Below are 23,278 nucleotides of genomic sequence, written 5' to 3' on the forward strand. Positions count from 1 at the left end.
AGCAGGAGGAGGAAGAAGAGGAAGAAGGGGAGCCCCTCTGGATTTTTGAAGCATGAGGTTGGGGTTCACCAGGAAGTTTCAGGTAGGTGTTCCCTTATCTGATTGGCTACAGGAAGTTGAGTGGTTCACCCTAGAGGAGACAGAAGGGTGAGGTGGACAGTAACCCCTGGATTTCAGTTAGAAATGAGTACCAGATCAGGGATAAGTGGTTAACCTCAGATCTGAACCTGTTGCCCGGCTATGATTTCTATGGAAACCGTTCGCTAAGTCAATACTGGTTCGCCCTCCAGAATCCGAGACAGGACTTCCTGAGGAGCCTGCACTTTGGGGGAGGCTGTTCACGGCCTCAGAGGGAGGGATGGAGTCACCCGTCCTAAACAAGGGGGGAGTCAGTCACGAAGATTAGGGATGAAGGGGAGAGAAAAAGGAAGGCAAAGACCCTGTTACCTGACTGATTCTTCAGTAAGAATTTTCCAACCTTTCTGGAGGTGCTCGTGATGTAGGTTAAGGGAACTTGCCATTGGAAGCTTTTTGAAAAAAACAGAGAAAGGAGAATGAACCCACTGGTCCATCCTGCTATCTTTAAACCAAACCCAACAATTGCCCGCAAAATGGCCACCCTCACCCTGCCTGCATGGAGGCCCAGAGAGGCTCGTCCGGCAGAACCGTCTTCAGGAAGCGCTCCTGCCTGATGCTGACTTGTCTCCCGGTCTGATTGACGATGATGAGCGGGATTCCTTTCTGAAGTGTCCAAGTGTTCATGATCTCCACCAGGTCCAGATGTGCGGCGGGATAGCTATACTGAGGGCGGTGCGGATAGAAAATCGTTCACTAGGAATAAGCACTCGGGAGGCTGATGGCCTGGTCTGTCTGATTTTTGACATCAGAAAACAACCTGGTCACTTGCCCATAGCTGCTTCCCAAACCCCAGAGACCCCTACAAAATGCCAGTGGGAAACAATTTCATTGTCTCTAAAGGAATCACTAATGGGCTCTCTAACTTTGGCCCCAAACCTGTGCCTATAGGAGAGTGTAGCCTAGTAGATAGAGCATGGGCCTGGGAGTCAGAAGGACCTAGGTTCTAATCTCAGCTCAGCCACTTGTCTGCTGTGTGACCTTGGGCAAAGTCACTTCATTTCTCTGGGCCTCAGTTATCTCATCTGTAAAATGGGGATTAAGACCGTGAGCCCTATGCGGGACACGGACTGTGTCCAACCAGATTATCTTGTATCTACCCCATAGAACAGTGACTGAAACAAATAGTAAGGACTTAACAAATACCATTAAAAAAAATGCCCCACTGGCATTTCCATGGGTGACTGCTTTTAAAATAAGCCAGCAGCCATCACGATGGGAAACACTGAGCATAAGTAGGAGGTGCACCTGGCTTTCAACCCCCAGGAAACGTGTTCGCTTCAGACCCAGGGTGGAAGATTAATGTGGCTGGGGTTTAGGTCACATAGCACTCCTGGTGCTTACTTCATTTGCCATTACCTCAATTGCACGGACTATAATAATTCAAGGGAGCTGGATTCAGGAAAACAACAGCAATATGTCACCTTTCAGTATTAGATGCAAATAGCTGTGGAAGCCTCGATTCCTTATTGTCGGGGATAATCCCGATCTATCAGACCAGCAGTGGTCCAGGGAGGAGGAAGACATTTTAGAACCCCCTGAGCAAATTCTGATTTAATTTCTCAACTAAATATACCGTGTTCTCATTACAAACCCTGAATCAGACACGTCCCTGGGGTGACACTAAGTATTTTCCCAAACCCTCTTGCTACGAGCTTCCCTCCCTAAGACAGGCTAATGAAAATAATGACATCGAGATGCTTCCGCAGTGCATGTCATCAGGAAGAACTTGCGATTTTTAATTAAAGCTGTGCTTTCTGCGGTTTAATTGTGATCATGCAGTCACCAGAGAGAGATTGGTTTCTCCAATGTCTCTAGGATGGCAATATTTTATTGTCCTCTCCCAAGTGCTCAGCACAGAGCTCTGCACGCAGTAAGCGCTAAATAAATACCACCGGTTGATCGACTGCATACGGAATTTCCAATCTGTACCCTACCAAGTGTAGTTTCCATTGAGAAAGATGAGGAATGTACCTTGGGGGTCGCCAACATCATGATGCCTGGGGTCTCAAAAACCGAGACAAGGCACTGCTCCCAGAAGCCCTGAACCTACAAATGGATCATTGTGCTTTTGGGGCCAGTTTCATTCCGTGTGCTCCCAGACATTAAAAGCACTGGAAGCCGGAATGACCTCCGGCTACACCCTTTACTTAAGTGCTTTTTCAACTGCAAACTCTGCTTGATTTATTCATGTTTGACAGGCCAAACTCAGGGAACTTTCCAACTGATTAGAATATATCGTTGGCGGTTTCAGACCCCCTAGCTACATTTTCATCCCTTTGTTCCTTTGTTGGCCTCTTCTAACGGGGACATGAAACATTTAACTTTGGCCATCATTTATTTATTCAGGGTTTGGCATTATCTGATGTTTTCAGGCTCGATGAGGAAGAAGGGGAGTTTCACATACTGTTTTCAGTGGGGACCAGCTGTGTTGCAGTGGCACTTGAATGAACTCCATTATGAAAGACAAGAGCCACGTCAAAAAATATTCTGAGAGCTCTGAAAATCCATCCAAACCAGCCTGACAAAACACACCGGAGTAAACTACCGCCATTGCCATTACTTTGGCAGTTAGATATTCATAGTCTTTTCCCAAAATCAAAATAAGAAAGGGGTAACGGCACTCACGACGCTCTTTGATCTTCGACCTTCACTGTAGCAGAAATTGCTGGATGAAAAATCCTTTTCCGTGCAAGTCTGCAAAATACATGTTTTTTCTGTAACAAACAATCCTGCATGGAATAGCTCCAGACTTTCGCTCCTCACTCGGGATTTGCTGTGAAACCGAATGCTATCTTTGGGGAGCTTGCACCAGGAGAAATTCAGGTTCCTCACACCATCTCATAAGCCTGGTCCCTGCATTTCTAGAAATCTAATAGAAAGACGCAGACTCCTCGAGAGGGTGGGAGAAGCAAAGAGATGAACGGTAGAAAAACTGACAGATGCTGAGCAACAGTATGGCCTAGTGGAAGGAGCCTGGGCTTGGGAGTCAGAGAACCTGGGTTCTAATCCTAGTTCCACCACTTGACTGCTGTGTGACCTTGGGCAAGTCACTTCACTTTTCTGGTCCTCAATTACCTCATCTGTAAAATGGGGATTAAAACTAGGAGCCCCGTGTGAGACAGGGAGTGTATCCATCCTGATTAGCTTGTACTCCAGCGCTTAGTACAGAGCCTGGCACATAGTAAGCAAACTATGAACAAATACTATTTACGGAAAGAAAAAAAAGAGAAAGCGAGAAATGGACTTACATTGGCCAGGCTGTTCCAAAGATCTGCATTCTTAGCATTCCTAAAACTGAATTTGTTCAGGTAATAGATGATCCCGTTCTGGAAGACTTCATCAGTCAGGAAGTTCCTGAGCATGTGCAGGATGCAGGCACCCTAGGGAGAAAGTGACCTATCGATCAACAACCAATGTCCTGCCATACTTTAGTTCATTCATTCACATCTCCGCAACACAATCAGGTTCACTCCAGATGGAGCAAGCACTTTGCAAATCATCATCTTTTTTGCCAACGGCATTTATGGAACTCTTAGTGGGTATGGGGGGCACTGGGATGGGTGCCTGAAAGCCCATTGTTGGGTAGGGATTGTCTCTATCTGTTGTCGAACTGTACTTTCCAAGTGCTTAGTACAGTGCTCTGCATGCAGTAAGTGCTCAGTAAATACGACTGATTGAATGAATGAATGAATGGAAGCAAAGACCATTAGAAGACATGGTCTCTACCCTTAAGGGGCTTACAATCAAATGGGCTGGACCAGATTGTGTGTTTCTTCATCCCAATTCCACCCCCACCTCCCCTTATTTGGGGATTCTAAACCTCTTGGGGACCAAGGAATGTATATTTCTCACACTTGTATCTTTTCCTAGCACTTAGTCCAGTAATAATAATAATAATTGTGGTATTTGTTAAGCCCTTACTCTGTGCCAAGCAGTGTACTAACTTCTGGAATAAATACAAGGTCCATCAGGTTGGACACAATCCTGTCCCACAAGGGAGAAAAGGTACAAGCTTATTAGATATTATTTGTATTAATAAATGGTAATTATTGAGTGAGAATACTGTACTAAGCACTTGGGAGAGTGCTATACAAAAGTGTAGGTCGACATGATCTCTGGCTGCAAGGAGCTATATGAGTTTAATGGGAAATTCTTTAAAAATGCAACCTCCACAGTAAAGGAGACTGATTGTACTTAAAATCTTAGAATTACATCAGGATGTGGCAATTCTGGTCGCGTGATATGATCATCATCATCAATAGTATTTATTGTGTGTTTACTGTGTGCGGAACACTGTACTAAGCACTTTGGAGAATACAGTACAACAGAACAGATAAATTCCCTACCCATGACAAGCTTGTAGTCTAAAGGGGGACAGAGATGTTAATATAAATAGATGATGATATATAATTCATAGATGTGTACATAGGTGCTCTGGGTTTGAGAATGAGGCAAATATCAAATGCCCCAAAGTCAAAAATTCAAGGGATAGACAATGCAGAAGGGAAAGGGAGCCGGGGAAAAGACAGCTTAAATTGGGGAAGGTCTCTTGGAGATAATAATAATAATGATGATGGTATTTGTTAAGCACTTACTAGGTGCCAAGCACTTACTCTAAGTGCTGGAGTAGATACAAGGCAGTGAGGTTGTCCCATGTGGGGCTCACAGTTTTAATTCCCATTTTACAGATGAGATAATTGAGGCACAGAGAAGTGAGAGAACTGAGGCACGCTGCTTCTCTGTGTGACTGTGACTGTGAGATGTGACTTTCACCCTGATATCCACAATGGTAAGACAAACTTGTTTGTTCAGCCACGACAAATGTGAGTGCGTGTGAGTTGAAAAGGGAAGAATAGTTTCTAAAAACCCTAAAATGAGTGACTTTATTTATGGTTATCATTCAAATATCTTTAAAAACTTTTCATACTTCTGTAATGTTCTAGGTGAGATTCTGCTCTACAATTGGAGCAGTCTTTTCTTTTCTTAAATTGGATGGATTAATTTTGAAGATCATTTATGATAATTGGCAGTGAACAATTTGACATTATATGCCCAAGGAAAATTAATTTTTAACCAACAGTAAAGCTCTAGCCTGAGAAAATTATTAAATATATTCAGAGCATTTAGTATGAAATAAAAATAAAAATAGGCTCTTTTTACTGATTTTATCACCTGAAATATTAAAAACTTAAACTTAGGAAGGAACAATATTTTAGCAGAAGCATCAGTGAGTTTTTGTCAGATTTGAATAAGCACAAACAGCAAAAGAACTCATTCATTCTTTACTACTAATAATAACTGTGGCATTTGTTTAATTCTTATTATGTATTAAACACTGCCTGAAGTCCTGGAGTAGATACAGAACAGTCAGATTGGAGAGAGTCCCCTGGTTCACAGGGAGCTCAAAGCATAAAGGGGAAAGAGAATAGAAATATGAAATAAGGAGAAATCTGAAGGTTTGAGTTCTGAAAAGAAATATTACAGGGAGTTTCTTAATCATGGGCTTATTGCATTCTTGAATAACTTTGTGTTATAATAATGATGATGATGATGGTATCTATTAAGCACTTAGCATGTGCTTAAGAGAAGCGGCATGGTTTAGCGGAAAGAGCCCGCTTGGGAGTCAGAGGTCGTGGGTTCTAATCCCAGCTCTGCCACTTGTCAGCTGTGTGACTTTGGGCAAGTCACTTCACTTCTCTGTGCTTCTAAGTGCAGGGGTAGATACAAATTTATCAGTCCCTGCCCCACATGGGGCTCACAGTCTCAACCCCCATTTTAGAGATGAGGTAACCGAGGCCCAGAGAAATGAAGCGAATTGTCCAAGGTCACATGGCAGACAAGTGGCAAAGTAGAATTAGAACTCATGACCCGGGCTCTATCCACTCCACCAAAAATACTGTAACGTTGCAGAAATGCAAAGTTCAGTATGGCGCAGTCCAGTGAGGCAGAGGATGGGAAGCATAGCATCATCTTGCCTAGACCAACACTATCCACACCCCTATAACCACTTCTACTTAGACCAGATCTTTTGTTTTAACCAGAACAGATTCACACCAGAAAAACATTCCATAATTCTTCTCTGGGGTGATAACAAAACTGGGTACTGAAAAGCCTGTGGTAGCAGAACTGGGTGTTAGTTTAAGCACACATTCTTCTCATTCTAACCTCTTCTCTTTTATCTTTTAAAGTTTTTTTTTTTCACTGGAGCTGTGTGGCCTAGTGGAAAGAGCATGGGTCGGGGATACAAATGACCTGGGTTTAATCTCAATTCTGGCATCTGTCTCCTGTGGGATCTCTGTGCCTCAGTTTCCGCATCTGTAAAATGGGGATTAAATGCCCATTCCCCCTCCTATTTAGACTGTAAGCCCCACGAAGAATGTGGATGGTGTCTGATTTGACTACCTTGTATCTATCACAGCACATAGTACACAGTGCTAGGCAGAGAGTGCGTGTTTAGAAAAGCAGTGGGGCCTAATGGATAGAGCATGGGCCTAGGAGTCAGAAGGTCCTGGTTCTAATCCTAGCTCCACCACCTGTCTGTTGAGGGATCTTGGGCAGGTCACTTAACCCCTCTGTGCCTCAGTTAAATCATATGGAGATTAAAACTCTGAGCCCCACGTGGGACAGAGACTGTGTTCACCCCGATTTGCTTGTACTATTTGCTCGGCACATAGTAAGCGCTTAAGAAATGCCACAATTAATTCTACCATTCATAATTTTGACCCTGAGTTTCCTTGTAAGAATAATAAATCTGCAGATATTCAAAACCTTGGATGAGCCCAAAGCCAAACCTACCTTCTCATAGGAGACAGTGTCGAACATTTCTTTTATCTGGGTGGGGTTGTCCGCTCTGGAGGATATGGGACGGGACGAGTCAAACGAATCTCTCCCCATCGCGGTAAAGCAGGTGCTTAACAAGTAATCGTTCTGGAAAGAGAAAATGGGTCAAGGAGGAGGTTCAAGAGGACATCTTTCATTCCAATTGGGGTGACCCGCCTTACCTACCACATGCAACTCGGGGTATTTGGCATCGACGGAGAGGAATTCCATGTATCTGGCAAAACCTTCATTCAGCCAAATGTCATCCCACCACTCCATGGTCACCAGATTGCCAAACCACTGGAAGAGTTGACATGAGAAGGAAGCCAAGAGTGACAGATTAATTAATTCATTCATTAGTATTATTGAGCGCTTACTATGTGCAGAGCACTGTACTAAGCGCTTGGAATGTACAAATCGGCAACAGACAGAGACAGTCCCTGCCCTTTGACGGGCTTACGGTCTAATCGGGGGAGACGGACAGACAAAAACAATCAATAGCAATAAATAAAATCAAGGGGATGAACATCTCATTAAAACAATAGCAAATAAATAGAATCAAGGCGATGTACATCTCATTAACAAAATAAATAGGGTAATGAAAATATACACAGTTGAGCGGACGAGTACAGTGCTGAGGGGAGGGGAAGGGAGAGGGGGAGGAGCAGAGGGAAAGGGGGAAAAAGAGGGCTTAGCTGAGGGGAGGTGAAGGGGGTGGGTAGAGGGGGAGCAGAGGGAGGGAGCAGAGGGACAGATAGCAGCAGGACACTCCCCTCTTAGCCTCCTGATTAGAACTGACTTCATTCCCTCTTGTACAAACCACCACTCATAATCCGATTTGCTGGTATCTACCCCAGGCTTAGCACAGTGCCTGGCATACAGTCAACTCTTAACAAATCCCACGATGCCCTCATTAATTCCCATTTTCCCAGGTACATTTTGGGTCTATAAGGATTTCACCCATCTCCCCTGAGGGCAGCACTTAGTACAGAGTCTGGTAAACAGTAAAGCATGGCATAGCGGCTAGAGCACCGGTCTGGGAGTCAGAAGGGGTTCTAATCCTGGCTCCGCCAATTGTCTGCTGTGTGCGTGTGACCTTGGACAGGTCACTTAACTTCTCTGGGCCTCAGTTCCCTCATCTGTAAAATGGGGATGGAGACTGGATGCCCCACGTGGGACAGGAACCGTGACAACCCGATTTGTTTGTATCCATCCCAGCACTTCGAACAGTGCCTGGCACACAATAAGCGCTTAACAAATACCACAGTTATCATTATTATTTAACAAATACCATGAAAAACAATAAAAAGGTGAGCCCTGCCTCATCTCTATCACTGCCTCACTGAAGGCTGGGAATTTGTCTGCTAATTGTTATATAGTACTCTCCCAAGTTCTTAGTACAATGTTCTGAACACAGCTAAGCGCTCAATAAATACATTTGAATGAATGTATGAACTGCCTGTGCTGGAGGCAGAGGCATTGTCCGGGAAGAGGGTGGGTGCGATTGTTTCTGGGTCAGTATTTGGCTGACTGGAGGAAACGGACAGACAGGGCTATGAGCGGCCAAAAGGGACTTTGTTTTTCCTTTTGACAAGTAGAATTCAACTGTAGCTACTCCAGCTAATAATTCCTTCTCTGAGTACCAAGAAAGGCAGTCCAAAACGTCTGTTAAAAATCCAACCGACCCTGCTCTCATATGCATCTTGACTGAGGAGAAAGACAAGACTCCCGGTAGAGACTGTACAGAGAGATTTTGCTCTCTGGCTCTTAAACTTTATTCATTAAATCTGTCTCTTCCTGCATGTAGGCTGACAGACAGAACATCATCATCATAATCATGATAAAGGTATTTGTTGAGTGCTTACTATGTGTCAAGCATGCTGGGGTAATTACAATCAATCAGTTGTATTTATTGAGCGCTTACTTGTGTACAGAGCACTGTACGAAGTGTACTCAAGCATGCTAAGTACTAATTCAGTAAGATCAGATCCAGACTCTGTCCCACAAGCTGCTCACTACCTTTATATTGTTAGACTGCACTCTCCCAAGGGTTTAGTACAGTGCTCTGCACACAGTAAGCGCTCAATAAATAAGATTGACTTCTCAGACTTTAAGTCCTTTGTGGATAGGGAACGTGTCTACTAACTTTTCTGTACTCTCCCATGCACTCAGTACAGTGCAAGCACTCAGTAGATGCTTCGATGGATTGCTCTCGACAACACCCACCCTCGACAACACGCACACTTTAGCTCAGATCACCTGATGGGCTAGCTCGTGTCCTATCACCGAGGTAACCCAGAGTTTGTCAGACGCTGAAGATGTCTCTGTATCGAAGAGCAATGACGTCTCTCGGTACGTAGTCAGACCCCAGTTTTCCATGGCTCCTGACTGAAAATCCGGTATGGCCACGAGGTCTGAAAACAATGGATTTAAGTGAGAAGAAGCGAGGCCTAGTGGACAGAGCAGGGGCCTGGGAGTCAGAGGATCTGGGTTCTAATCCTGCCTCTGCCATTCGTCTGCTCAGTGACTTATCTGTGCTTCAGTTCCCTCAACCGCAGAATGGGGACTCGATACCTGTTCTCCCACCGACTTAGACTGTGAGTCCCACGGGGGACCTGACTGTCGTGCATTTAACCCAGAGCTTAGTACAAAGCTTGGCGTACAGCGCTTAACAAGTATCACGATCCTTATTAAGTATCAGAATCTGGTGCCCTCAGAATCACCCTTTATCCCACTCAAAATCTGACTTTCATTCATTCATCCAATCGTATTTATTGAATGCTTACTGAGTGTAGAGCACTGTACTAAGCACTTGGGAAAGTACAACACAACAATAAACAGTACTACAGTTCTATGACCGGGGCAGTCATGAGAGGTGACTTCTCCCCTGCTGGCAAATCCCAGCTCAGAAGCAGCATGGCTCAGTGGAAAGAGCCTGGGCTTCGGAGTCGGGGGTCATGGGTTCGACTCCCGGCTCTGCCACTTGTCAGCTGTGTGACTGTGGGCAAGTCACTTCACTTCTCTGTGCCTCAGTTCCCTCATCTGTAAAATGGGGATTAACTGTGAGCCTCACGTGGGACAACCTGATATAGGGTATCTACCCCAGCGCTTAGAACAGTGCTCTGCACATAGTAAGCGCTTAACAAATACCAACATTATTATTATCTTAAAATTGTAAATTCCTAGAGTGTAAAAATGGTAGCTTCTACTTTCATAGTACGCTCTTCGTTCTCTGACCAATATTTCCCACACCAAAATGAGGACCTGAACACTAAGCCCCAGAGTTGACTCATTAAGGCTGCTTGGGCAGGGCTCGTCCTGGCTTTTGGAAGCTGCTAGAGAAATTTCTCCAAATGTCCCAGAATTCTTGAGGCTTTAGGCTTGAGCTCCTTTAACTGGAAAGGGTGCTGGGCAGGGAACACATTTTTCAAAGTCCGTGGAAAATCTCCTCTCCTCCAAGGGGTTTTCCCTGACTAATCTTTCATCTCCCCACCCTACATTCATTCATTCAATAGTATTTATTGAGCGCTTATTATGTACAGAGCACTGTACTAAGCGCTTGGAATGTACAATTCGGCAACAGATGAGACAATCCCTCCCCTCCTACTGCCATTTCAGCACTGTTGTGTCACCTAAATACTTCGTATCTTCCCCCTCCTCCCTCCCACAGCCCCTACGTGCATATCTTTAAAATCTGCTATCTGTCTGTCTTTGCTGCTAGACTGGTATTTGTTAAGCACTTACTATGTGCCAGGCAGTGTTCCATGTTTTGGGGTAGGTACAAGGCAATCCAGTTGGATAGAGTCCCTTTCCCACATGGGCTCCCAGTCTTAATCCCCATTTTACAGATGAGATAACTGAGGCACAGAGAAGTGACGTGACCCGCCCAAGGTCACACAGCAGACAAGTGGCGGAGCCGGGATTAGAACCCAGGTCTTTCGGACTGCCAGGCCCATGCTTTGTTCACTAGACCATGCTGCTTATACTCTTTCAAGTGCTTAATACAGTGCTCTGCATACAGTAAATAATCAATATGATTAATTGATCTTCAGAGGGATCACCTGGAGCTCTATTTAATCCATCAATCCATCAGTGGTATTTACTGAGCACTTGCAGAGTATTGCACTAGACGTGATCCCTGCCCACAGGGGAGCTTAAAGCCTACTGGGTCCGTCCCTCCCCTTTCACCTTCTTTAATAATAATAATAATAACGTTGATACTTGTCAAGCGCTTACTATGTGCAGAGCACTGTTCTAAACGCTGGGGTAGATAGAGGGTAATCATGTTGTCCCTCGTGAGGCTCACAGTCTTAATCCCCATTTTACAGATGAGGGAACTGAGGCATAGAGAAGTTAAGTGATTGCCCACAGTCACACAGCTGACAAGCGGCGGATCCGGGATTCGAACCCATGACCTCTGACTCCCAAGCCCGTGCTCTTTCCACTGAGCCACGCTGCTTCTTTGGTAGCCGCCCTCTGACACTGCCGAAGATGGAGGGATTTCATGGAGTAAAACTGTGAGCCTCATTCAGATTGGGAACTCCATGTGGGACAGCGACTCTGTCCAACCCAATCGTCTTGTATCCACCCCAGCGCTTAAAAGAGTGCCTGGCACATAGTGAGCGCTTAGCGGGTGCTGACAAGATGCAGTGCGGCCTAATGGCCAGAGCACAGGCCTGGGAGTTGGAAGGACCTGAGTCCTAATCCCGGCCCCACCACTTGTCTGTTGGGTGAACTTGGGTATGTCACTTAACTTCTCTGTGCCTCAGTTACCTCATTTGTAAAATGGGGATTGAGAATGTGAGCCCCATGTGGAACCTGATGACCTTGTACCTACCCTAGCGTTTAGGGTACATGTGCCTGGTACATACTAAGTGCTTAACAAATACCATAAAAATGCACAAACAAAACATGTACCGTGAGAAAGAGAGACCACCCAACTACTTTACATCTCATTCTTTCCTTGATGGCATGTTGGCTGGTCTGTTTTTGAAGTCAAACAGTCAGTAGTTCCTGCTCTAAAAGGTAGGAAGGAGCAGAATCCAGCAGCCGTATCACAGAGGAGATAGATGGGGAATCAGGGCTTCTCCCACCTGCATGGTGCGAAGAAGAGCCGGCAACACCCCTCTCCTCACTAGCAGTCTTACTGAAGTTCAAGTTCGACCTCGTCCCAGCCCGCTCAATGCTTTACCCTGTTTGGGCAGAGGATAGCTGATGTTGAAATACTGCTCGTAGAACTCCAGCATATTGACGGCAACTTCCAAGGCGTAGTTCGCTTGATTCAGTTTGTCCGGAGCCGTGTACACCGACACCTGTCGAAAGAACAGAGCTACAGAGTTCCCGGGAACTACAACTGGCCGACCGATAACACCCTCCTTCACGTTTATTTTGGGTTCAGCATTAGGACGTCGAATGGTGGGGAGGGAACTGGATGAATGGGCTTCCTCCATGCTGCCTTGAGTCACAGGGATTCGTGAGGAATCTCTGCCTGCTAAACTACGAGAGACCAAGGGATGAATGGCCCCCAGAGGACCTTCTTTGATCGGGTCCATAAATCAAACAATAGGGTTTACTGAGCACTTACTGTGTGCAGAGCACTGTACCATGCGCTTGGGAGGGTACGATAGAACAAAATCACAAACAGATGGTCTTCTCCTCTAGTCTCCCGGGCTCTGTCCCCTTCCCACCTCCGGCTATATTCCACTCTGCTGTTTGGACCCTCTTCCTGAAATGTCGCTTAGCATTAGTCCCTCCCCTCCTCAAAAGGCTCCAGTGGCTGCCCACTCACCTCCACTCAAGCCAAAGCCCCTCTTTCATCGGTTTTGGGGCTCTCCCCTATCTTTCTCCCCTGCCTTACATATCACCCGTCATCACCCGCCTTATCCCCAGCCCACACTCTTCACTTCTCCCTAACTCATATTTTCAATGAAACTTTGCTCTTGACTCTCTTGAGTCTGAAACCTTGTTCACACTGATCCTTGGTCTGAAATTCCCCCAGATCCATAATAATAATAATTATGGTACTTATTAAGCACTTACTATGGGGCAGGCACTGTTCTAAGTCCTGGGGTAGATACAAGTTAATCATGTTGGACACAGTCCCTGTCCTGCACGGGGTTCACAGTCTCAATCCCCATTTTACAAATGAGATAACTGAGGCCCAGAGAAAGGAAGTGACTTTCCCAAGGTCATACAGCAGATATGTGGCAGAGCTGGGATTAGAACTCTGAATCTTCTGACTCCCAGGGCCGTGCTCTATCGACTAAGCCACACTGTTTCCCTTAATCACATCTGTCAAATTACCATTCTCCTTATCTTCTAAACCCTCCTAAACCACACCTCCTAGAGGAAGCCTTCCTTAATTAATTCCCAACACCCCAAGTCAAACCAATCCAGCGACCACCTTCAGCACTTATGTATAGTCAATTCTTCTAATATTGAATATTAATATATGTACATTCATTGTGCCCTGTTTGTATCACTACCTATTATGTCCTTGTTCTTTCTCTTGCTCCAATAATTTGTAACATTTTCATCCATTCGTTTCCCCCTTTTACTGTAAGCTCCCCAAGGGCAGGGAACCTGTGTTGTTTTTCTTCTGTGTACTCTCTTGAGAACCCTCTCGGGATAATAATAATAATAATAATAATGTTGGTATTTGTTAAGTGCTTACTTTGTGTAGAGCATTGTTCTAAGCGCTGGGGAAGATACAGGGTCATCAGGTTGTCCCAAGTGAGGCTCACAGGTTGTCCCAAGTGAGGCTCACAGTCTTAATCCCCATTTGACAGATGAGGTAAGGAGGCACAGAGAAGTTAAGTGACTTGAGTTTCAAGTTCTCCGCCAGTTTTGGCTACAGGAGGGAGAGTGAAGCAGAGGCGTACCCATTCCATTCTTAGCTTGGGCAGTGGCTAGCCAGCGGAAGGCAGTCCGCTACAAGTCAAAACTCACCTGTGCTGGCCAGCAGCCGCATGGGAGAGAGTTGAGGGCAGAGACTAGAGTTTACTGCACGGAAGAAAGCAATGGTAAACGCCTTTCAGGTTTTTACCAAGAAACCTCTATGGATACACTACCAGAACGACTGCAGTCGTAGGTGAAGTGTCCCGGAAGAGATGGGTCCATGGAGTAGCTTTGTATAGGATTCGACTAGATAGCATAAGACCAGACAAGACTCTCTTGAGATTATCTAGAGTAAACTTGATTCAGATAAACAACTCCTTTGAAATACTGGTGTTTGGGAAATTTCCTTGCTACTGAAAAAGCATGCTTTTTTTTTTCCTGTGATTTCTGCTGACGCTTAAAGGAGTGAAGCTTTAATCAAGTCTTACCTTAATTCCAGATGTCGTTGAGCTACTGACAGACTGGAAGTCACACACGATGAATGCTACCAAATACGAGCTCATCTTTACCGTCTCGGCAAAGTGATCTTCCAGGAGGTGGTCACCTATGGCCACAGTCCTTACCTAAAAGGAGAGAGAAAGAAAGATGGGGGGAGGCGGGGAGGGAGAGAGAGAGAGAGACAGTGTGAGAGAAATTGAGTCAGATCACCACCATGGTCTCTGAGTATCTTTTCTTCTTTTTTTTTATGGCATTTGTTAAGTGCTTACTAGGTGCCAGGCACTGTACTAAACACTGGGATAGATACAAGCAAATCGGGATGGGCACAGTCCCTATCTCACAAGGGGCTCACAGTCTTAATCCCCATTTTACAGATGAGGTAACTGAGAAGTTACCATTCCTGGCTTGGCCAGTGGTTAGAGAGTGGAAGGCAATCTACTACAAGACAAAAGTCACCTGTGCTGGGCAGCAGCGTCATGGGATAGGGTCGAGGGCGGAGGCTCAGGTTGACTGCGGGGCAGAAGGCAATGGCAAACCACGTCTGTATTTTTACCAAGAACACCCTATGGATATACTACCAGAACAATTTTAGATGGAGGTGGGGCGTTCTGGGAGAGATGTATCCATGGAGTCTCTATGGGTCGGAAACGACTTGACGGCAGAAGACAAGACCCTAACGTTGCCGATCATTTCTGCTCATCATTAACTAAGATTCTCTTCCTAGTCGGATAGGAGACTAGAACATCTAGTCTCCATTCTAGAACACTCCCAATCGAGAAGCAGCATGGCCTAGAGGATAGAACATGGGCCTGGAAGTCATAAGGACCTGGGTTCTAATCCCGGATCCACCACTTGTTGTCTGTGTGACCTTAAGCAAGTCACTTTGCTTCTGTGTGCCTCAGTTACCTCATCTGTCAAATGGGAATTAAGACTGTGAGTTCCATGTGGGACACAGACTGTGTCCGAACCTGATTATCTGGGCAGGGAATGCACCTCTTTCTTGTTGTACTATACTCTCCCAAGTGTTTAGTACAGTGCTCTGCACACAGTAAGCGCTCACTAAATATGACTGAATGAATGAACAGTACTTGACAAATAGCAAGTTCCTAACAAATGCCATAAAAAAAAGAGAAACTGAGATGGAAACACTCTAAACCAAACAGGAAGCTGAGAGAGACATGGGAGAGCCCTATTGGAAAGAAGAATGTCCTCAAAGTTTAATTCATTCCCACAGCAGATAATGAGGTAGTCTGCCTTTAGATTGGCAGGAAATTTCATTCAAACTGGTTTGGGGGCTGAAAATAACCACTTCCTGGATTTATGTAAATGTATATACAACCGTAGGCATAGGCTGGTCACACATCCCACCTTAATTGAGCAGAGCCTGGCCTAGCGGAAAGAACAAAGGATTCAGACTCAGGAGGCCTAGGTTCTAATCCCGGATCCGCCACCTGCCTCCTGTGTGACCTTGAACTAGTCTCGTCACTTCTCTGGGCCCCACTTTCCTATCTGTTCTCCCTCACCATTAGATTATGAGCCCCTTGTAGGACAGGGGTCCGATTTGATTATTGTATATCTACCCCAGTGTTCAGTACATAGCAAGCCTTAACAAATACCATTAGCATTATTAAAATGGCCTGTGTGAGAAAGAGGAAAGAATTAGAAGCCAGCCAAAAAATTTCTCCATCCTCTCTTCTCCGTCTCAAGCAAGAGCCCCTGGCTCGAATTGTGTTGTGCCATGAAGGGCCACCAGGCATCAAGCTCCTTGTCGAGAAGCAGCGTCGCCTAGTGGATAGAGCACCGGACTGGGAATCAGAGGACCTGGGTTCTAATCCTAGCTCTGTCATGTGTCTGTTGTGTAACCTTGAGCAAGTCACTTCACTTCTCCACGCCTCAGTTACCTCATCTGCAAAATGGGGACTAAGAGTGTGAACCCCATGTGGAACAGAGACTGTGTGCAACCTGATTAGCTTGTACCTACACCAGTGTTTAGAAGAGTGCCTGGCAAGAAATAAACGATTAATAAATACCATTTAAAAAATGCTTTGGATGGTTCAGACTCTCGTTGTGGGCAGGGAATGAATACTCTGCACACAGTGAGTTCTCAATAAATACCACTGATCGATGGATTGACTCAGCCCCACAATAACAATATAATAATAACATTAATTAATAATATTATGTTAATAATATAATAATGTTTGTTAAATGCTTACTATGTGCCAAGTACTGTTCAAAGTGCTGGGGTTGGACAAGCTAATCAGGTTGGACACAGTCCCTGTCCCACAGAGGACTCCCCATCTTAATCCCCATTTCACAGATGAGGGAACTGAGGCACAGAGAAGTGAACTGACTGACCCAAGGTCACACAGCAGACATTGGATTCCAGGATTAGAATCCAGGTCCTTCTGACTCACAGGTCCATGCTCTATCCTTCAGGTTATGCTGCTTCCAACTACCACTACCCAGAGCTACCAGGAATAAAAAGGGTGGAGGAAAACTCCAGGGAGCAAAATCCAACCCCAAATCATACCTTTGGCATATTGGACAGAGCGATGTGGCGGGCTTCCCTCCTGATCCTGATTGTGTAATTGGCCTTCAAAGATGGTTCGTCGAAGCAGGGGAAAGCCATACGAGCTGAGGTTGGTTCAAAATGAGTAGAAGCCAGTAATCTAGGAAGACACACAAAGCCCCAGACATAGCAGGGAAGAGTGTTCTTAATTAGACAGGTGAACTCCCTTTCCCTTCCACGTCACCTGTACACTTGGATCTGTAATCAATCAATCATATTTATTGAGCACCTACTCTGTGCAGAGCACTGTACTAAATGCTGGGGAGACTACAATAGAAAAGAGTTATACCCTTTAAGCCCTTGACAGTCATCCCACCCTCTGCCCCATAGCAATAAGTCCTCCTTTTCTCTCCTCCCACCCCCTTCTGTGTTGCCCTGACTTTCTCCCTTCATTCATCCTGCCGCCCAGTCCCACAGTCCTTCTGTACATATCTGTAATTTTATTCATTTACACTAATTAGACTGTAAACCCATCAAAGGGCAGGGACTGTCTCTATCTGTTACTGATTTGTACATTCCAAGCGCTTAGTACAGTGCTCTGCACATAGTAAGTGCTCAATAAATACTATTGAATGAACTAATGTCTGTCTCCCCCCTTTAGACTGTAAGCTTGTCGTGGGCAGGGAATGTGTCCGTTATATTGTTATAGTGTACTCTTCCAAATGCTTAGTACAGTGCTCTGTACAAAAAAAGCGCTCAATAAATACTACTAAATGAATGAATGTGCCATCACTCCCTGGTGCTGGGCAAAACAAGTCAGATCACCGGTCTACCTCCCCACCACCGGTACCATCCCGGCACCCTGAAATTAAACAGCTTTCACTCACCTTGTTTCTCCATTCTTTGCTCGGTAACTACTTCTATAAAATCCATAAAAACCATCTGAAATATTGGCTTTGAAGTCAACAGAAAGGAAGTACTCCTTATTGGCCAACAGCGGTGTGGCGGACACTAAGGCAACTTGTTCATGAGGTGGATATTCCCACACTTGCAGTTCTTTCAAGTCCATTTGTGGTTTTCCATTATCTTCTCCGACAGTGGCCTTGGTGATTTCCAGATGTTTGCTATGGAGGACTACGGAACTGGTTTTGTGAATGACGGAGATGGTAATTTTCACCGTCCCCGTGAACACTAACGTTGTTAGATTTGGGTGAATGGAGAGGTCGTAGTGGATCGGAAGAACCCAGTTGGGCAGCCTCAATTTGTTCCAGGGAAATGTCTGGCCGTTTGTTGCTAAAGGAAAATCTGGGATTGCATTTCTTTCTCCACTGACCACATTTTTGCTCTCGTTGCAACTCAGAACATGTAAGAGAGCCAGGAGGATGGATAAGGAGGAATCCAATATTGTAAATAACATTTTAATTAGGTTTGGGGAATAGCTAATTTAATATTTCATTTGAACAAATCTGAAGCAAAAGCTGGAAAGTCTTGGCTCAATAAAACTGTAATAGAGAATTTCTTCAATGGTTTAGCCTGAAAGAGAAAGAAAGGTCAATAAATACTATTCTACACATGTGCCATTTATTTAAAAGAAAGGAGCCTTTTTAAAAATAGAGTGGATTTAAAATCTTCTAGATTTAACTAAGTTAGACCATAATAAAATAGAGATTTTTAAAGTTGCATTGTGAAGAACAGTATGATGGTCAATTTTGATTCTTAGGGAGTTTTTGTAAATGCAAAATAAATTAGATCTTTTAGGTCCAGGATCCCAAAGTACATATGTTTTAATAATAATAATGTTAGTATTTGTTAAGCGCTTACTATGTGCAGAGCACTGTTCTAAGTGCTGGGGTAGATACCGGGTAATCAGGTCATCCCACGTGAGGCTCACAGTTAATCCCCATTTTACAGATTAGGTAACTGAGGCACAGAGAAGTTAAGTGACTTGCCCACAGTCACACAGCTGACATGTGGCAGAGCCGGGAGTCGAATCCATTACCCCTGACTCCGAAGCCCAGGCTCTTTCCACTGAGCCACGCCACTTCTCATACAGTTTTACTGTAGGGCTCTTTTTCTGAAGGTCTCTAAAAAAGTTTACAGAGGTTCTTTTCGAGGGTGAAATAGGGAAACGTTATGGACAGGGAATGTGCCTGTTATATTGTTGTGTTGTACTCTCCCAAGCAAAGTGCTCCGCACACATTAAATGCTCAATAAATACATCCAATTAACTGAAATTTAGCCCAAAATGAACATCTATTTTTACAAAGCTGATATTTACTGATTGCTGTCTCATGTTCCACAGTGAGGAAAAGTCACCTGTGAGCAAACAGGATTTGTAAACCACAGAAGTGATGCTGACGTAGACCTGGATCATTTATAAAATGATAACAGTACTAGCATTTATTGAGCACCTATCTAGTGGGACCCACTGTATTAGGAATTAGGGAAACAGTGTGGCATAATGGATAGAGTACAGGCCTTTAAGTCAGAAGGTCTTGGGATCTAATCCTGGCTCTGCCACTTGTCTGCCATGTGGCCTTCGACAAGTCACTTCACTTTTCTATGCCTCAGTTACCTCATCCGTAAATTGGGGATTGGGAGTGTGAGCCCCATGTGGGACAGGGATTGTGTCCAACCCAACTTGCTTGTATCCACCCCAGCACTAAGTTCAGTGCCTGGAACATAGTAAGTGCTTAACAAATATTATTATTATTATTATTATTATTATTAAATACAGAATAACAAAGTGACTTGTTCCCTGCACTCAAGGTGCTTCTGCTTGAAGGGAGTGATACCTTTTGGAAAACAACCTTTTAAACCTTCCCTTCACCACATCTTTTACAACTTTCACTTATCCAGTTTCCATTCCAGATGTGCCAGGACTCTTCATTTACAGAGGCAGCCTGGGCTGGTGGATGGAGCACAGAGGATGCAGATCAAAAGACCCTGATTTTCATCCTGATTCTACCAAAGGCCTGCTGTGTGAACTTGGCCAAGTCAACAGCCCTGGGTATCAAGCTTCTTAGTGGAGAGGGCCCGGGCCTGGGATTCAGAGGACTTTGTTTCTAAACCCGGCTCTGCCACTTGTCTGTGGCGTGAACTTGGGCTAGTCACGTTACCCTCCTAAGCCTCAGTTTCCTCACCTGTAAAATGTCTGTGTGGTGGGGGGAGGGGAGTTAAGAACTTGTTCCTCCTCCCTCTTAGGTGGTGAGCCCCATGTGGGGCAGGAGATGTGTCTGATCTGATTATCTTGTATTTTTCCCAGCATCTGGTTTTACTAAGTAGCACCTGTCTGCTGTGTGACCTTGGGCAAATCCCTTCACTTAACAGTGCCTCAGTTACCACATCTGCAAAATAGAGATTAAGACTGTGAGCCCCATGTGGGACAAGGACTGTTTCCGACCTGATTCGTTTATGTGCCTGGCACAAAGTGAGTCCTTAAAAATACCATAATTATTATTATACACACATGCACACACATGCACATAGAGTACACTTCACTCACAGACTCACGGTTAAAAATACAGCAGGGCCTAGTGGAAAAGGCACATGCCAGGATGTCAAAGGGCTTTTTAATGTATTTGTTAAGTGCTTACTATGTGTTCAGCACTGTTCTAAGTGCTGTGTTAAATACAAGGTATTCCAGTTGAACACAGTACATGTCTCACATGGGACTCACAGTCTTTATCCCCATTTTACAGATGAGATAACTGAGACACAGAGAAGTGAAGTGACCTGTCCAAAGTCACAAACAGCAGTCAAGTGGTGGAGCCAGAATTAGAACCCTAGTCCTTCTCACTCCTAGGGCTGTCCTCTATCAACTATGCCACACCTGTTCTCTGATTTGAGTACTAATCTTAACTAAGGACTCGTTCATTTGTTTATAGTATTTGTTAAGTACTTCCTAGGTGACAGAGACTGGATATAGATACAAACTAATCCACCCAGCAGATAAGTGGCAAAACTGGGATTAGCACCCAGGTCCTTCTGATTCCCAGGCCCGTGCTCTATCACTTGCCTGCTATGCGACCTGGGGCAAGTTACTTATCTTCTCTGTGCTTTGATTTCCTCTGGGCCCCATTCGGGAGAGGGACTCTGTCCCACCTGATTACCCTGTATCAATCTCAGGCTCAGTACATAGTAAACACTTAACAAATACTACTGCTCCCATTACATGTATTCACCACACAAGCTGAAAATCAAGAGTGGGCTTCATCTTATACTATGTGAATCATAGCATTCAACACCTAAGACAGACATGGTTACTCCTAAGAATTCCTATATCAGTCACTTCATTTTGTTCATGTTTAATGAACATTTACTGCCAGGAAGAAACTAAAGGGAAGCAGCGTGGCTCAGTGGAAAGAGCCTGGGCTTTGGAGTCAGAGCTCATGAGTTCGAATCCCAGCTCTGCCACCTGTCAGCTGTGTGACTGTGGGCAAGTCACTTAACTTCTCTGTGCCTCAGTTCCCTCATCTGTAAAATGAGGATGAAGACTGTGAGCCCCATGTGGGACAACCTCATTCCCCTGTGTCTACCCCACTGCTTAGAACAGTGCTCTGCACATAGTAAGCGCTTAACAAATGCCAACATTATTATTATTATTAAATTGAAGCCCTCATTCATATTAAAAGAAGAGTGACCCAATTACATCACGTGGCATTTTGTATGGTGGTGTGTGGATTTTAAGAGTGCCACAGGAAAAAAGCACTTGGGAAACAGCATGGCCTAGAGGAAAGAGTGTGGACCTGGGAGGAACTGAGTTCTAATCCAGATTCCGCCGCTTACCTGTTGTGTGATCTTGGGCAAGTCGCTTCACTCCTCTGCACCTCTGTTCCTCACCCTGCAATATTCTCCTTCCTACTTACTATATGAGTCCCTCTGTGGGACCTGGTTAATATGTATCCACCCCAGCCTTTAGAACAGGGCTAGGCATATAGTAAATTCTTAGATATTATTATTATTATGTATAAGGCTCTCTGGGATCCACGTGCTTTCTGACAACTCACGGCAGTTCTATCACTGTTGGCCCGGAGAAATTCTCAGAGAAAATCCCAAAAACTCCTTGGGAGGATTTCAATAGCTGAGACACTAATCCCCTCCCCCTTGCAACCAGAAACACAAAACCCGCCTATTTCAAGAGATCCCGAACAAAAAGAAATAAATTCACATTTGAAAAGACAGAAGAACGCAAACTAGCAGACCCCATAGCACGTTACCGTTTCTCCTCTTCCTCCTTTTTCGGAAGGGAGTTTTTTACTTTTATTTTCAGTTCCCTAATTAGGCAGTCTCCTCCCCTACCTCCTGCACTTGAAAGGAAAGAAACTCTCCCTTGCTGGTAGAACAGCCACCTCTTGTGGCCACAAATTGCAGGCCATAACTCGTCCTTCCCAATTTCGGACATGAATCCATCAATGGCATTTATTGAGCCGTTACTGTGTGCAGAGCACTGTGTTCAACGCTTGAGAGAATACAATTCTATCAACCTAGACTGTGGGTGATTTCTCTGAAACTCTGTTCAAGAGGATTTATAAAAATGATAATTGTGTATTTGTTAAGGGCCAAGTGCTGGAATAGGTACAATAGAATCACACCAAGCACAGTCCCTGTCTCACGTGAGACTCTGAGGTTAAGTGGGAGGGAGAGACATTGAGAAGTTAAGTGAGTTGCTCAAGATCACACAGCAGGCAAGTTTCAGGGCGAGGACAGGAACCCAGGTCTATTGCCTCCCAGGCCTCTGACCGTTTCACTGCTTAGGGTCTGAGGCGCCAAGCTTTTGGATACAAATTTTGTCTCAAGACCATACTGTTTTTATTTTTTTGTTCTTGTTTTTAGCTTTTGTTTTTATCCTTGTCCATCTTTTATGTTTTTATTTTCTTATTGCTTTAGTCTTTCCTTATGTGGCTGACGTCAGTTCCCTGTCCTCCATTATACTAAAATTCAGAGCCCCTTGAGAACCGAGGGTCTAAGTCTAGTTCTCCCCTGTGCATTTTTTCACAATTGATTAATCAATCATATTTACTGAGTGCATTCTGTGTGCAGAGCACTTTACTAAGCGCTTGGGAGAGTGCAGTACAACAGATGGGTAGTCACCTTCTTCCCTGCCCACAACGAGCTTACCGTCTAGAGGGGAGACAGACATTAATAAAAATAAATAATGGATATGAGCATAAGTGTCGGTGGGGTTGAGGGGGACAGAATGAATAAAGGGAGCAAATCAGGATGATGCAGAAGGGAATGGAGAAAATAAAGTGAGCCCTTAGTTAGGGAGGTCTCTTGGACCGGAGGTTCTTCAGGAGTGGGGAAACATGGGCTGAACATTTTGAAGAAATATGATCTGGGCAGCAGAGTGAAGAATGGACTGGAGTGGAGAGCGATGGGAGGCAGGGAGGTCAGCAAGGAGGATGATGCAGTAATCAGGGCAAGATAGAATAAGCGCTTCTAATGTCATAGCAGTTTGGATGGGGAGGAAAG

General features: G+C 44.8%; 1 protein-coding gene across 1 annotated transcript in view; it reads right to left on the reverse strand.

The window, feature by feature from the left end:
- The window catches only part of LOC100081647 (endoplasmic reticulum aminopeptidase 2-like), a 37,391-nt gene extending 15,028 nt beyond the window's left edge, over nucleotides 1–22,363 (reverse strand). The window contains exons 1-12 of the mRNA XM_029072708.2: nucleotides 21,593–22,363; nucleotides 17,692–18,337; nucleotides 16,826–16,964; nucleotides 14,283–14,417; nucleotides 12,149–12,269; nucleotides 9,217–9,371; nucleotides 7,144–7,257; nucleotides 6,934–7,065; nucleotides 3,387–3,518; nucleotides 2,764–2,832; nucleotides 626–801; nucleotides 448–527 (exon numbers count right to left, since the gene is read on the reverse strand). Coding sequence (XP_028928541.1) covers nucleotides 448–527; nucleotides 626–801; nucleotides 2,764–2,832; nucleotides 3,387–3,518; nucleotides 6,934–7,065; nucleotides 7,144–7,257; nucleotides 9,217–9,371; nucleotides 12,149–12,269; nucleotides 14,283–14,417; nucleotides 16,826–16,964; nucleotides 17,692–18,221 — 1,783 coding nt within the window. The 5' untranslated portion in view covers nucleotides 18,222–18,337; nucleotides 21,593–22,363. The remainder of the gene's footprint in view (nucleotides 1–447; nucleotides 528–625; nucleotides 802–2,763; nucleotides 2,833–3,386; nucleotides 3,519–6,933; nucleotides 7,066–7,143; nucleotides 7,258–9,216; nucleotides 9,372–12,148; nucleotides 12,270–14,282; nucleotides 14,418–16,825; nucleotides 16,965–17,691; nucleotides 18,338–21,592) is intronic.
- Nucleotides 22,364–23,278: the final 915 nt, after the last annotated feature.

This window comes from Ornithorhynchus anatinus, chromosome 1, assembly GCF_004115215.2.
Source record: "Ornithorhynchus anatinus isolate Pmale09 chromosome 1, mOrnAna1.pri.v4, whole genome shotgun sequence".
Taxonomy (NCBI): Eukaryota; Metazoa; Chordata; class Mammalia; order Monotremata; family Ornithorhynchidae; genus Ornithorhynchus; species Ornithorhynchus anatinus.